Raw genomic sequence first — 13881 nt, 5'->3', positions numbered from 1 at the left:
CCCACGTTCCCTACTGGCCTAAACCTTTTTGAGCTGCTTTATGGCAGGCCCTTTCTCCTTAACTATCACCTCCCAGTTCAAACTCCTCCACTGGTGGGGTTCCTACCCTACCTCTCCCTTTTAAGGTCCCTTCTCCATTCACATGCTGACAGTTGTCTCCCTGCCACCACACCAGTGGACCCTAATGCCCCTAAACCTGCCCCGCTCTCCCCAGGCGACAGAGTACTCCTCAGTTAACTCCTAGGTCTCTTGAACCTCGATGGACAGGACCTCACACGGTAATCCTCTCCACCCTCTCGTCTGCCAAGCTCTTGGGACACCCATGCTGGTACCATCTCTCCAGGCTCAAGCGGGCACGTACTCAGGACATTTGGTCTGTCCAGCAGACAGGAACTTCCACCCACCGGTTTTCCAGGATGCCACAATGAAGGGCCTACCTGCTCCTCATCCTGGCACACTCATCTTTGGTAATAGCAATATTTTCTTCCTAGACACCTGCCTTCTCACCTCCCCCAAGGAACAGATGCCTGGCTTCTCTGGGATGACAGTACATGGGATGCCTTTCCACCACATCTCTCGCTGAGTGTGGACCCACAACACCCAGCTCTCCCCTTCTCCACATCGCCCTATACCTGCAGGGAGTAGCCAGACTTGAGTTAACACCTTCTTTCCTAGAGAGCCTATCACTTCAATTTCCTGTCATTCCTATATCCAAAGAGTGTGGAATGTTAAGTTGGGAGCATAGACCCCAGCCTCTCTCATCTATCCTAGCCCCCAGGACTGAGAATTGTATTGGTCTGGACTCCAAATCCCAGCATGCCAGGTCTTGACCCCTCCAAGGAGGGGTCACTTCCACAGGGTACTTAAATGAACTCCCAAAAGAACATGTGGTCTCTTTTCTTTCCTCCTGGTGCAGGAATCCCATTAAACCTGGATATTTCTTAATTTGGCTTGTTTTAATTTGGCTTGATTGGGAAATTGTGTCGGCAGAGAACTTGCGTTAGGAAACATTCCTAACAAAATCCTGTGTTGAAAGACAAAACAAGAAGTAAAGAAAAGTGTGTGTGTGGGGAACACAGCCAGTACAGAAATAGCTTTTAAAATAAGGTATACTAGCCGGGTGGTGGTGGCGCACGCCTTTAATCCCAGCACTTGGGAGGCAGAGGCAGGTGGATCTCTCTGAGTTCGAGACCAGCCTGGTCTACAAAAGCTAGTTCCAGGACAGGCTCCAAAACCACAGAGAAACCCTGTCTTGAAAAACCAAAAAAAAAAAAAAAAAAAAAAAAAAAAAAAAAAAAGGTATACTGTTCATATAAATCTATGGTTAATTTTTATTAATTTAACATAAATTAATACATTAATACATATAGTTTTTCTGTTTTCAACTTCAAATGCCAAAGTAGTAAAAGACATTAGGTATGCATGGTTGCATAAACCTATAATTCCCACACTGGAGAGATGGGGTGAAGCCCAGTGTAGTGGAACACACCTTTAATTACAGCGCTCAGGAGGCAGGTGCGGATCTCCATAAGTTCAAGGCCAGCCCACAGTACACAGGGAGTTCCAGGACAGCCAGAGATACATAATGAGATCCTGTCTTGAAAGAATGATAACAAGAACAAAAAAAAAAAAAAAAAAAAAGATGGGGCAAGAGAGTCAAGATTTCAACAGCAGTGCTACACAGTAAGACTGTGTCTCAAGATAAAAACAACAACAAAAATAATAAATCTTAATAGGCATAAACCCAAAAGAAGAGCTTAATCATTTGTATATATCATTTCTCTGTCTCCTTCCTATGAAATTCTCTCCTTCTTACATCCCGATGAAGCCTATTGCCCTTGACTTGCCCACTGTGACCAGTGCAGCATGTTGAAGCTGCAAGTTCTCTGCCCCTCCCTTTCTCGCGCTTTCTTCTCCGAGAGCTGTGTGATAGCAGTGGTCCTATTAATAAGACTGGGTCCCCTAGTTAAAAGCAAATGAATGGCCGAAGGAGTGAACTGGGCCATGGGGCTGAATTATGCATGAAGGGGGCAGCTGGAAGATGCTCGCAGTGAGCGAAGGGGCAGGGGCATAGGGCCTGCTCTCCATCTTAAGGTGCTGTGTAGAGGGAGGTGAAGGCTATGGCTTTTTTCCATGGCTCAGAGAAACTGGTCTTGTCCTATATAGGATCAGCCCACCCTCAGGTATTGTGACTCCCTGAGCCCCTGTGAATGCTGGGCAGATGAAGAGGGCACTGTCGTCAGAACCAAGCCTAAAGAAAGGTCTCAGGGGTCCAGCGAAGGCCACAGGGGGACATGTGTAGATGTGTGATCTGTCTCTCATGTTGTAGAAAGAAACATCTCCAGCTTCGCAGTCCAGGAAGATGGCCACTCGGTGAAGACGCTCTTTCAGAGGTATGATAGTTTCTGGGGAGGACAGGGCTCTGTACTGGTTTCCAAACATCTCCAGGGTCCAGAAGCCATTCTGAGGAACCAGCAGGGCCTCCCCTTTCCTTTCAACATCGTCTCTACAAACGCCAAGGGTCCACACCATTACGTTTTCCACCTCCACCTCCCAGTAATGCTTCCCTGAGGAGAAGCTCTCCTGGCCCAGGACACAGGGCCGGCAGTTAAATCTCTCAGGGTTGTCAGGCACGCTCTGCCTCGAAGCACCTCGTCTCACACTTCTCTGGTCATCTGACAGGAAGAGCTCAGGATGAGCTGTATCTGGATCCAGAAGCACATCAGCTGTAGAAGAAGGCTCAGGCTTAGTGCTGAAATCTCAGACTTCTGAATATGCGCAACCTGTGGTTCCCCCTGAGGTCCTGGGAGCTAATGTGGAATTCCTCTGTGTGATGGCCTTTTCAGAGAAGGCTTTTCTGATCTAAGGAAGCTCACACTGAAGCTCCTTTTTCTCTTACGTACAGAAGTACTGTCTTCTGTAGAGAAGACCGGGGCTCCAAGAAACCCAGAACGTTTAGTGAATGACCTGAAGTGAGTGGTTCCCCTTCCAGCACCCTCAGATCTGCCCCAGTGTCTACCATAATATAAGATCTCTGGGATTCTCTTAGTAGAAGCCATCCAACTTGGCTTTGACCAACAAGAGAGGCTTAGTCTCTCACTCTCCCCAGTTAAGGAATTTAAGGGAGTCTCACAACACAGGGTTCCTGGCTTAGCACAGGATCTCTTCACTGGTCTCTGCATCCCTTCAACCAGATGACAACTGATTTAAATGTCTGATAAGGGTACACACCAAAGAATATGGAAGGAGAGCAAATGTCCCCCAAAGCCAAGCTGAGAGGCTTGTGCAGCAAACTTAAGAGGGGAATATTTTCAGCTAGGTTGAAGCTCATAGCAGTGTCCGCTGTGGGCACAGGAAGTGTTTGCCAACCATCTTGCCTGGTCAGTCTACTTTGCCTGTCTATTTTGCCTGTCATGTTTGAATGATAGCCTCCTTCCCCCATGTTGGTATGTCTGATTGTAACAATGTTGGTATGATTGTCTCAAGTAGGTAGTGCAATTTTGAATTTCTCTCCTTTTTCTTTTTGAGACAGGGTTTCTCTGTATCCTTGGAGCCTGGCCTGGAACTAGCTCTTGTAGACCAGGCTGGCCTTGAACTCACAGAGATACACCTGTCTGTGCCTCCTGAGTGCTGGGATTAAAGGTGTACACCACCACCACCACCCAGCATTTGAATTTCTCCTTAAGGAGCAAAAGTCCTTCTGCCAAGGTATCTTGTGAAGCCTGTGTTCTTGACACAGGAAGAAAGAAATGATGCTTGGGAAGAAAAGGTGGCGAAGCTCTGAGCTCTCCCTCACCCGACTTACTGAGTGGTGGTGTCCTGGGAGCAGGAAGCATTTCTGGACACCTAGTAATTACGTCCCTGATCAGGACCAGGAAGTATATTGTCTTTTTGCCATAAGGGGATCCATCTGCTCATTTTAACTAACTCCCAGGTAATAAATACTCAGAACAGAAATGTCTTCTTTCTAATTAATTCAGGATTCGAGAGCTGTGGGAGAGCTGTCCGGTATGCGAACCTCTGCAGCGCTCACAGAACCCCCTCTGGAAAACAAACGTCAAGGCAGACTGAAGCTGGTCTGCTTCCCTGACAGAGCTGGGCTCCAGCATTAATGGGTTACAGCCAGAGAGGCCCTCAATCCCTACCTCCCCAGTCCAGAGCCCTGAGTCCTTGATTCATGTCCTCCCTTAGTGCGGGGAGAAGTCTCCGGATATAAGGGGATGCCAGAGATACTCACCGGCATGTAAGAGGGTTCTTCGCCATCCTGCAAGTGACAGAGAGGTGAATGTCATGAGGCTAAGCCGGCAGAACACACACTGCAGAAAGTAGGTCAGGGAAGCTTAAACTTACGTAATTCTTCTTGAAGTTGCCCTGAAAAAGAAACAAGGTAATGTCCTCAGTAGGCAGCTGAGAGAATTTGGATTTGTCTTAAGTGATGTGGGGCTGGCTCTACCTACTGCACCAAACCCTTCTTTCCCACTGGACAGGGTTAATCTCCATTGTGACCTTGGGGTTTAGAATCACCATGGAAACAAACCTAGGTTTGTCTTGAGAGGTTTTCTAAGTTAGGTTAATGAGTTTGATCATGGTGGCTCAGAGAGCAAGAGCACTTACTGCCAAGCCTGAGTCTAACTCCCAAGACCCATGAAGAAAGAACCAACTCTCACAAATTGTCCTATGAGTTCTACACGAAGGTAAGGGTGTGTAATCCTCCTCCAATAAACGTAAGAGAGAGAAAGAGAGAAAGAGAGAGAGAGAGAGACAGAGAGAAGAGTTAGTTTAGGAAGCTGGGTGTGGTGGCACACACCTTTAATCCCAGCACTCCAGAGGTAAAGGACAGGTGGATCTCTGTGAGTTTGAGGCCAGCCTGGTTTACATAGTGAGTTCTAGGACAGCCAGAACTACATAGTAAGACCCTGTCTCAGAAACCAAATGAAACTGAAATAGAACAAAAACAGCAAAGGTGTTTAGGATCTGAGGAGATGGTTTAGTGATTAAAAAGAGCCCTGGTTGCTTTTGCAGAAGACTGATTCCATTCCCAGTACCTACACAGTGGTTCACAAACATCCAATGTCCTTTCTCACCTCTGTGGGCACCGGGCATTCATCTGGTACACATAATACATATAGGAAAAATATTCATTCATATAAATTTAAAATTTTTCATTTACTCTGTGTGTGTGCACACGTGCCATGTTGCAGGTGTAGCGGTCAGAGGACAGCTTGTAGGATCTGGTTCCTTCTGAGTATTTTCCTCTCAGACGTCAGGCTTGGCAGCAAGTCCCTTTACCTGCTGAACCATCTTGTCTACCCCTGTCAGATAACTTAATCACAACAATGAAAACAGTAACTAATAAAACACCCATACCTGAGAACTGTCAGAAATCAGAAGTGGTACGAACCAGGTGAGTGGACAATATTAGGACTGTTTTATGGTTAGCTTTTGTTCAATAGCATGGTTCTGCTTGGAACCAAGCAAATGATATAATGCTTACATATTGGAATGGAAGAACCAATAGCCTAATTATTAGGATATGAGAGTTCTGAGCCCTTCTGCTGCCTCTACGGGTCCATATAGTGCAAGCTTCTACCTGTCAGAAGGGTGGTGTCCTTTCTTTTCCTTTTCCTCCTTTTTTTTTGTCATTTATTTTGAGGCAGGGTTCTATTGTAGCCTGGGCTGGTTTTTTAAAAAATATTTATTTATTTATTTATTTATTTATTATGTATACAACATTCCTTCCATGTATGCTTGCATGCCAGAAGAGGGCAACAGATCTCATTATAGATGGCTGTGAGCCACCATGTGGTTGCTGGGATTGAACTCAGGACCTCTGGGAAGAGTAGTCCTTGCTCTTAACCTCTGAGCCAACTCTCCAGCCCCCTAGGCTGGTTTCGAACTCACTTCGTAGCTAAGGCTGGCCTTGAACTGAAGAACAGTGAACTCAACTGTTCTACTCTTTTACCTTCTAAGTTCTCTTTTCCCTAGTTCCTTACGTGTAGCTTCTTTTTCTTCATATTCGACTTCTTTCTCAGCGGACAAGATCAATTTTTTCCTGTGTTGCTTCTTGACAAGGAAGATACTTCCAGATGTGAGAAGGATCAACATTAGAACGGGCAGAGTGACAGCCATGACCACCATCCAGAGAGGAAGGCTGGGCTCGAAGGATTCTGGAAAGTGAGCCAGAGAAGTACTGTGTGGTGAGAGACAGGACATCAGGACTAAGTGTGCTGATTGGAGGAAGTTTATCTGGAGAGTTCCCCCTCAGGAGGGGGATTCTCCCTCAGAAACGAGGACAGGAGAAAGATGATGGCTTTTTACTGGCTGACCTCTGACTTTGCAGGAGAAAAAAAATGGAGGGTCGCTGGGCGGTGGTGGCACAGGCTTTAAATCCTAGCACTCGGCAGGCAGATCTCTGTGAGTTCGAGGCCAGCCTGGTCTACACAGTGAGTCCCAGGACAGTCTCCAAAGCTACACAGAGAAACCTTATCTTGAAAAAACAAAACAAACAAAAAATGTCGGGTCACCAAGGACTTCCAGGGATGAATCCCATGGATGAATGCCAAGGTTAGCAGTCTGCTAAATCTCTACAGCTGTCACCTTCCAAAGGCCTCCAGCATTCTGACCCCGGACCTGGCAATGGCTCCCTCCTTGCTCTGCCCTTGCTGTATACAGTTTCTTCTCAACTGAGGGACAGAGATCCAGTTTATTATTCATTAAAAGCCTCCAATGTGCTGGGCGTGGTGGCCCATACTGAATCCCAATACTAGGGAGGGAGAGGGAGGAGGATCACAAGTTCAAGTGTAGTCAAGTTTCAGTAGTGAGACCCAGGCTGTTCCCCTGCCCTCCCAAGTGTGGTGCTACAGGATGAAGCAACGTAACACTTCTATTCCTCGCTCTTCTATCGCTATTGATCACTACCCATTCACATGTCTGTGATTTTCTTCTTGTGTCAAGCAAGGGATGTGACCTCAGTTCAGCTCCAGCCTCCAGCTCTGCAGAGCCAAAGATCCTTCTTCAGACCATCGTCTAGTCTCCCAATGCTACTCCTCCAGATATCAATCTATTTGAGGAGGAGCCTACCTTTTCCCCATATAGCTCCAGAGAGCAGAAGACTAACCTGGAATGAAAACCACACTCTCTATCTCCTGGTTGAGCAGGGTGTTGTTAACAGAGCAGGTCATGTTCCTCACAGAACAGTCTCTGATGATCACAGTCATGGTGACCGTGAAGAGGCCTCCTCTGTCAGCTGTATAGTCTTCCTCCAGGGCAGGCACGACTTCATAATAGGGGTCTCTCCAAACAGCTTGGGGCTCCGGGTACCACCCTTCAGATATGCACTCCAGCAAGATGCTCCCATCCTCAAGGGTCTTCATGTTAACGAGGGGCTTAGAGCCCAGGCCTAGAAGGAAACACCAGAGCTCAGCTAAAAGAGTGGCTGGTTTAGTCCCAGCACTAGGAAGGCAGAAATAGGAAGCTCTCTATGAGTTGGAGGCCAGCCTGGTCTACATAGTGAGTTCCAGAACAGCCCAGGCTACACAGTGAGACCTTGTTTCAAAAAAAAAGAATGGCTGATAGGTATGTAGGTATGGGTAGGGATGAAGCTCAGTGGGAGAGTGTGTGTCTGGCTTGTGTTCGATCCTTAGCATCATAAAATAAGCAATAGTATTTCGTGTGTGTATTTTAAGTGGTCTGGTCTTAATGATAGAAACCAAGGAAAGGGAAGTCCAAACTGGCTGAACCTAAGGGTAATGAAGATGCAGCCAAAAGATGGAGGGATGATGAGTCAGGAAGGAAGAAAGAAAAAATGGGGAGAAAGAAAGGCACTGATGTTAGAGAAGGGACCAATGTGCCAAACGTGCCGGAAGCTGAGAGCAAAGGAGTCTCACACTGACAACTGTGCTCCAGCTCCAGGGCTCGCCACGGCTTCTGTATCTATTCTGTCTCATTAAAGGCTCACTGATCCTGCCAGACTCCAATCGTCCGACTTCTAAGCAGGTATCTTCTGTCCAACCTAAACAGGCCAACGTAGAACCTCACTTTGTGCTCTGTGGGAAATTCCTCAGCTGCTTTGGCCTTGTGGACATTTTAGAATAAGAATCTGTCAGGATGCCACAATCTTATAAAACTTTCTTACTTTAAGACACTGTCGGGGGAGGGATATGGATAGTCAAAACAGTGCCATGTGCTCAGGGTATGTCGTCAGAAGAGTGTCCTGGAAGCCTTCAGCTGGAGAGAACATTATGTGGCAGTGGAACATGCCTGTCCCTTTGGGCATGCCCCACAAACTTTTATTGAGTAGTTTCTTTGTCAAGCTCACCCAGTAATACCAAAGAAAGGAAATTCAAGCACTTGGTAAAATTCAGTGTTTTGTGTTCTATTTGATATTTGTTGTTGCTGTTGTTTGAGATAGACCTCATTATGTAGTTCAGGCTGGCCTCACACTCAGAAATAATCCTGTCTCAGCTTTTGGGTGCTGGAATTACATGCATATGCCACCACACTGGAGTATTCATTGATTTCTTTCGTTTGTTTTTGAGACAAAGCTCTCATACAGCCCAAGCTAGCCTTGAATTAGACATAGAATTGGGGATGACCTAGAACTCCCAATCTTCTTGTCTCCAAGTCCCAAGCACTGGAGCGGAAGCAGGTGTTTGCCATCATGTGTGGATCTTCAATTTGATTTTGCCAAGGAAACAAAGTAGCTAAAGACGTCCAGTCTCACTCATAAAACTTGATATGGAATAAGATTCAAAATAATTTGACCAGCCAGGGCTATATTTGAGAGTCCCTGTCTCAAAACAACAAGCAAGCAAACAACAAATCCAACAACAACAACAACAATACATACACACATGAAGTATGACAATCTGGAAAAAAACAATTCTATAAAATATCCCACAGGGTTGAGAGACAATAGACTTAAGGATGAAATCACCCAGTCAATCCAACAAACAAAATAGGAAATTAAAAAAACATTAAGCGGGGGGGGGGGGGGGGGCTGGAGAGATGGCTCACTGGGTAAAGCACTTGTTGCAAAAGTGTGAAAACCTGAATTTGGATCGTCAGCACCTAAACAAAAGTTTGGGTGGACACATGTCTCTAACCCCAGTACTGAGGTAGGGAATGATGCTGGGGGCTACGTGGCCAACCGGTCTAGCAGAACAGAGAGCTCAAAGTTCAGTGAGAGACCCTGTCTCAGAAAATAAGTTGGAAAATAAGTTGGAAAGTAACTGAGAAAGACACCTTTGGCTACTACAAGCGTAACACAAGTAAGAATACACACACACACGGGCGGTTGTGGCACCTTTAATCCCAGCACTCAGGAGGCAGAGGCAGGTGGATCTCTGTGAGCTTGAGGCCTACAAGAGTCAGGACAGCCAGGACTGTTACACAAAGAAACCCTTTATCGAAAAACCAAACACACATATACACACATGTGCATTTACCACAAACACACATATGCACACATACAAAACACACACACACTATCAAGTTAAACATTCTATAATGACTTAATCAGAGCAGGGCAGGGCAATGAAGCAAGGTTCCAGGGAAAGAATAGGGGGGTTCCTGGAATCCACAAGTACCACCAGCTAACCCTGCAGTTCTACTGGGAGCAAAATCAGGAAACCTCTCTCCTTTAATATTGTGTGATACAAAAAAAAAAAAAAAAACCAAAACCCAAAAAAACAAAAAAAGGGGGCTGGAGAGATGGCTCAGTGGTTAAGAGCATTGCCTGCTCTTCCAAAGGTCCTGAGTTCAACTCCCAGCAACCATATCGTGGCTCACAACCATCTGTAATGATGTCTGGTGCCCTCTTCTGGCAGGCAGGCAGACAGACAGACACACACACACACACACAGACAGAATATTGTATACATAATAAACAAATAAATATTTAAAAAAAAAAACCATGGCTCCTTGCCCAGCATGTCCAGTTTAATTGCCACTTCCATCCTGAATCTCTGCAAAACTGTTCCAGGTAGTACTCTCACTCAATACCTCTACGGGGTCGACAGTCTAGTACGTAACTTTACTGCTGTATTTAACATCTGCTCTCATCACAAGTCAGTTGCTTTCTCTACAGTTGCTATTGGAAGAAATGGGAGGAAAGGCAAGATTATCTGGGGATGAGGATGATGGTGATACAGGCTGCAATCTCAGCACTTGGTAGGGAGGTAGGAAGATCAGAAATTCAAGGTCATTATCAACAACAAAGTGAGTTTAAGCCTGGCCTGGGCTATACGATTACTATTAACCCGTGAAATGTCCATTGTGATTTTTTGGGCAATGCTTGTTTATCTCAGGTATCCTTGCACATTTTCTTCTGTCACTCTAGAAGCAATGGTTACCGCTTAGCAGAGCTCACTCGGGTGGACACAAGAAGCAACTCTCCCTGTATCAAAGGGATCACAGGCAAGAAATGTTCTAGTCTGTGATGATTCTGAGTTCAAGAGAGCAGTGTACCCCAAAGGTCACAGTGGGAAGAGCCAACAGAGGAAAGTGGAGCGACTCACTTGCCACCAGGAGCCTCATGATGGCCTGATCATAGGACCTGCCTTGCTGGAAGTAACAGCCATAGATGCCGTTGTCATAGGCTGTGACATTGTGGATAACGAGCGCTGCTCTTCCCTTGCTGATGTCTGTGCTCACGAATGTGGTTCTTCCTTGATATGCGGCCATCTGCTCCTCTGTTCTCTCTTGATGGCCTTTGTACACCAGCACGGCCGGGGAGAAATGCCACCGAAACCACCGCACCTCCATGTCTTCTGCATTTCTCTCTGGTGACAGGCAGCAGCGCAGTGTGGTATTTTCTCCTACCATGGCCAGGATGGGCTCAGCTGGTCCCACGACAGTAAACTGGGCTATTCAACAAAGGAGGACAATCAGACAGGAATTCCAGCCATTAAATTTCCAGCATACTCGAGTGGTATTCTAGGGTTTCAGGAGTGTTCAAGCCACGGCCCTGGAAAGCTATAAATTCAACACAACACAAAATGGTGAACTTACTTAAGGTTTGTTTTTGACGTTGTCTGTTTTGTTTCTGCGGTTCTCCAGTGTGGGCTCTGTAGTGACAGTTTTGTGCCATGCTCAAGCTCTGCTTTGGACACTAGCCTGGTTAGTTTTAACGGTCAACTTGACACAACCTCGCATTACCTCGGAAGAGAACCTCAGCTGAGAAATTGCTTAGGTCAGATTGGTCTGTAGTTATCTTTATGGGGGATTGTCTCGATTGCCAATTAATGTAGGAGCCCCCCCCACACACACACACACACACCATGCCCTAGGCAGGTGATCCTGAAGCCAGCCAGTCAGCAGCAATGTCCACGGCCTATCCTGCACTTCTTTGGCAGGGAAGTAAGTTCCTTGGCTGGAGGCAGTGATGTATCGAATAGCAAGGAGTCCTGCCTTCAATTCCTTTTGTGACTTCCCTCAGTGAAGAACTGTGGTCTGCATCTGTACCCAATTAAGCCTTTTTCTTTCCTATGCTGCTTTCTGTCGGTGCAACAGAAATGAAACTAGAACAGATCCCTCCAGGTTATTTACTGTGTAGCCCTGGAGAGTCTTCATCTAGAGTGGCCCAGAGAACTAAAAGGGTTGGACAACTGAAAAGGCTTAGACGAGTTCTTTTCAAGGCCACGGGGGCTTCCTAGATGGGCTGGTAGCTGTGGCTGGTGAGCAGCGTCTCTTGGAACCACTCAATGATGCTGCAAATGCTTCGGTAACAAAATACTGAGTTGTGCATAATGCTCACCCACGATCCCAACACTCAGGAGATGGAGGCTGGAGGATGAGCTCTTCAAAGTCATCTTTAGTTATAGAGCAAGTCCACCATGAAGAAAAGCAAAATAAAACCAACAAACCCGAACCCACATGAACAGAACACTGAACACACACCGAAGACCCAGTGCTCGGAAGGACTTGTTCCTGTGCGTGTGGCACAGACCCAGGGTTCAAACCACAACTGTGCATGTTATGCAAGCACTCTACCAACTGAGCCACATTCCCAGCCCCCTTGTTTTGTTTTACGAGACATCTTCTTATTATGAACCCCTGGCTGGCCTTGAACCCTTGGCAGTCTTATCCCGTTGCCCAAATTTATAGGTGTGCACCACCACACCTGGAAAAGTAAGCATTTAAATATTAGTATTTGATGATGTGGCATTAGACAAAGGATATTATTAAAATCGACTTCATCTGTTTTTAACTCTTTTGAATGTTGGTACTTGAAATTTTACAGGAGTATTTACAGGTCCCCTTTGAGGCTCTTGCTGCTTTTCTTTAGGACAAGATTGAGAAAATCCAGGGTATACATTCAGAATAGCAGGGTGAGCCGCACAGCTCCAGACCTCCTAACTCTGTCTGTCAGGAGAACTGTGGGCATTGCTTTCTCAAAAGGTAACGGGAGCAAGAAGCCTACGGCCTTACCTGAGACCAGCACAAACAGGCTGAGGACCAGGAAGAAGAGAAGGGAGGCTAACAGGCAAGACTGCAGGGAAGTAGCAGGCTCCATAGGTCTTCAGGACAGGGTCACCTAGATCAAATATGGACAGTAAACCTAGAAGCACAGAGGAGAAATCACCCACGGTTCTCATGGCCATTGTACCTTTTGTCCCTGTGCTGGTCTCATAAGCATTCCAACTTCTGCCTTAGATGGACAGACTCCTTCCGAGCTTGATGGGTGGGTTCACTAAACATCCTATTAAACAAACAACATAAGCAGCAGGCAGGCAGCTTTCTGCTGTCTTAGGATCAGTTGTCTTTTCAGAGTCCAGTTTCTTCAGCGGTCATTTGATATTCCTCTCCCTCCCTCCTCCTTTCCCTCTCTTTCTGGCCTTCTCGCCTCCTCCTCCTCTCCTCCCCATCCCCCTTTCCTCCTCTTCCTGTTCCTCAGGTGGGCTCTTTCCCTAATCACCACGTTCCTCCCCTTTCTCCTTCCTCCCTCTCTCCTTCTCCAGCCTCCTTCCCTTTCTTCCCCTCCCCTTCCTTGTCCTCTTTTCACCTCCTTGTGAACCTCAAGTAAAGCTAGATAGGTGAGACCGTCCTTCCCCCAGGTGTCGGCTTTTCGTTCACAGCACGAAAACCCCACCCCCAAGCTCCTACAGCCCCTGCCAGGTCTCCAAGCGCTCCCACCCCTTCCCTACCTGCGAATTAATCTGTTTTTTTTTTTTTCTCTGACCCTCAGATACTGATTATCATGCCTTTTCTCCTCTCGCCAGCCAGCCGGTGGGCACAGTCGCCACCAGAGAAGAAACTGCTATAGAAGAGACGAAAGAACTTTCCGCTCTCCTTTAGTCTGAAAGTGCGGGGACTCACGACAGCAGACCTCGGCGGACCCACTCCGCCTGCAAGACTCACAATTTCCTTTGAGTCGTTTAGAGCCTGGGATTGGTCGGCCACGAGTTATCAGCCAATAGTATTCCTGTGTCTAGCTGTCACCTGTTACTAGGTAGAATACACGGAAAGAATCCTTCCTTTCTGCCCTCGGGTCCTCCTTTCCTCTCTCATTTTGGCCCTTTCTTTCATTCCCTCCAAGTCTCCCCCTTCCTCACCCTCTCCATTCTTCCCCTCTTTCTCCCACTTGACGGATCCTGGAGCTGTGACTGCTGTCCTGAGGCCCCATCCGTGTATGTTGACGTGTGTACGTGTGTATGAAGAAGGGAGGAAGGGAAGCCAGACCCAAGCAGCCCCCTTCCCCAAGCCAGAAGAATCCTGTGCAAGTTGCTAGGCTTGCAGAGAGGGGTAGTGGAGGAAGTCACAGGATGCAGGCGTGGGTGGTTGACAGAGACAAAGGGCAGTAGCTATACTCGCCACCCATCTGAGACCGGACGGGTAAGGGGTGTCTCAGGAGGACTGAAAAATCAGAGTGAAAAGTACTTT

General features: G+C 46.9%; 1 protein-coding gene across 1 annotated transcript; it reads right to left on the bottom strand.

Moving 5' to 3' along the window:
- Positions 1 to 1568: 1568 nt before the first annotated feature.
- On the bottom strand, positions 1569 to 13220 carry LOC121434097 (butyrophilin subfamily 2 member A2). Its single transcript, XM_041632904.1, has 9 exons — positions 13146 to 13220; positions 12608 to 12700; positions 12430 to 12535; positions 10518 to 10865; positions 7118 to 7399; positions 5994 to 6167; positions 4351 to 4371; positions 4238 to 4264; positions 1569 to 2726 (listed from the first exon to the last, which is right to left on the bottom strand). The coding sequence occupies exons 3-9, from the start codon at positions 12512 to 12514 to the stop codon at positions 2119 to 2121; spliced, it is 1545 nt and encodes a 514-aa protein (XP_041488838.1). The 5' UTR covers positions 12515 to 12535; positions 12608 to 12700; positions 13146 to 13220; the 3' UTR covers positions 1569 to 2118.
- Positions 13221 to 13881: the final 661 nt, after the last annotated feature.

Source organism: Microtus oregoni, unplaced genomic scaffold (genome assembly GCF_018167655.1).
Source record: "Microtus oregoni isolate MIOR12 unplaced genomic scaffold, Mior012 000042F_ref0000377, whole genome shotgun sequence".
Lineage (NCBI taxonomy): Eukaryota > Metazoa > Chordata > Mammalia > Rodentia > Cricetidae > Microtus > Microtus oregoni.
Note: the sequence above shows the minus strand (reverse complement) of the source record. Positions and strands in the feature narration are given on the sequence as shown.

Bases quoted from the DNA above. Each gene is read 5' to 3' on its own strand.
- LOC121434097 (XM_041632904.1), bottom strand. From the start codon at position 12,514: ATGGAGCCTGCTACTTCCCTGCAGTCTTGCCTGTTAGCCTCCCTTCTC. The intron at 4,372-5,993 runs GTAAGGAACTAG...TTTCTTTTTCAG, and splicing joins TGAAGAAAAAGAAGCTACAC to GGCAACTTCAAGAAGAATTA. The intron at 4,265-4,350 runs GTAAGTTTAAGC...TGTCACTTGCAG, and splicing joins GCAACTTCAAGAAGAATTAC to GATGGCGAAGAACCCTCTTA.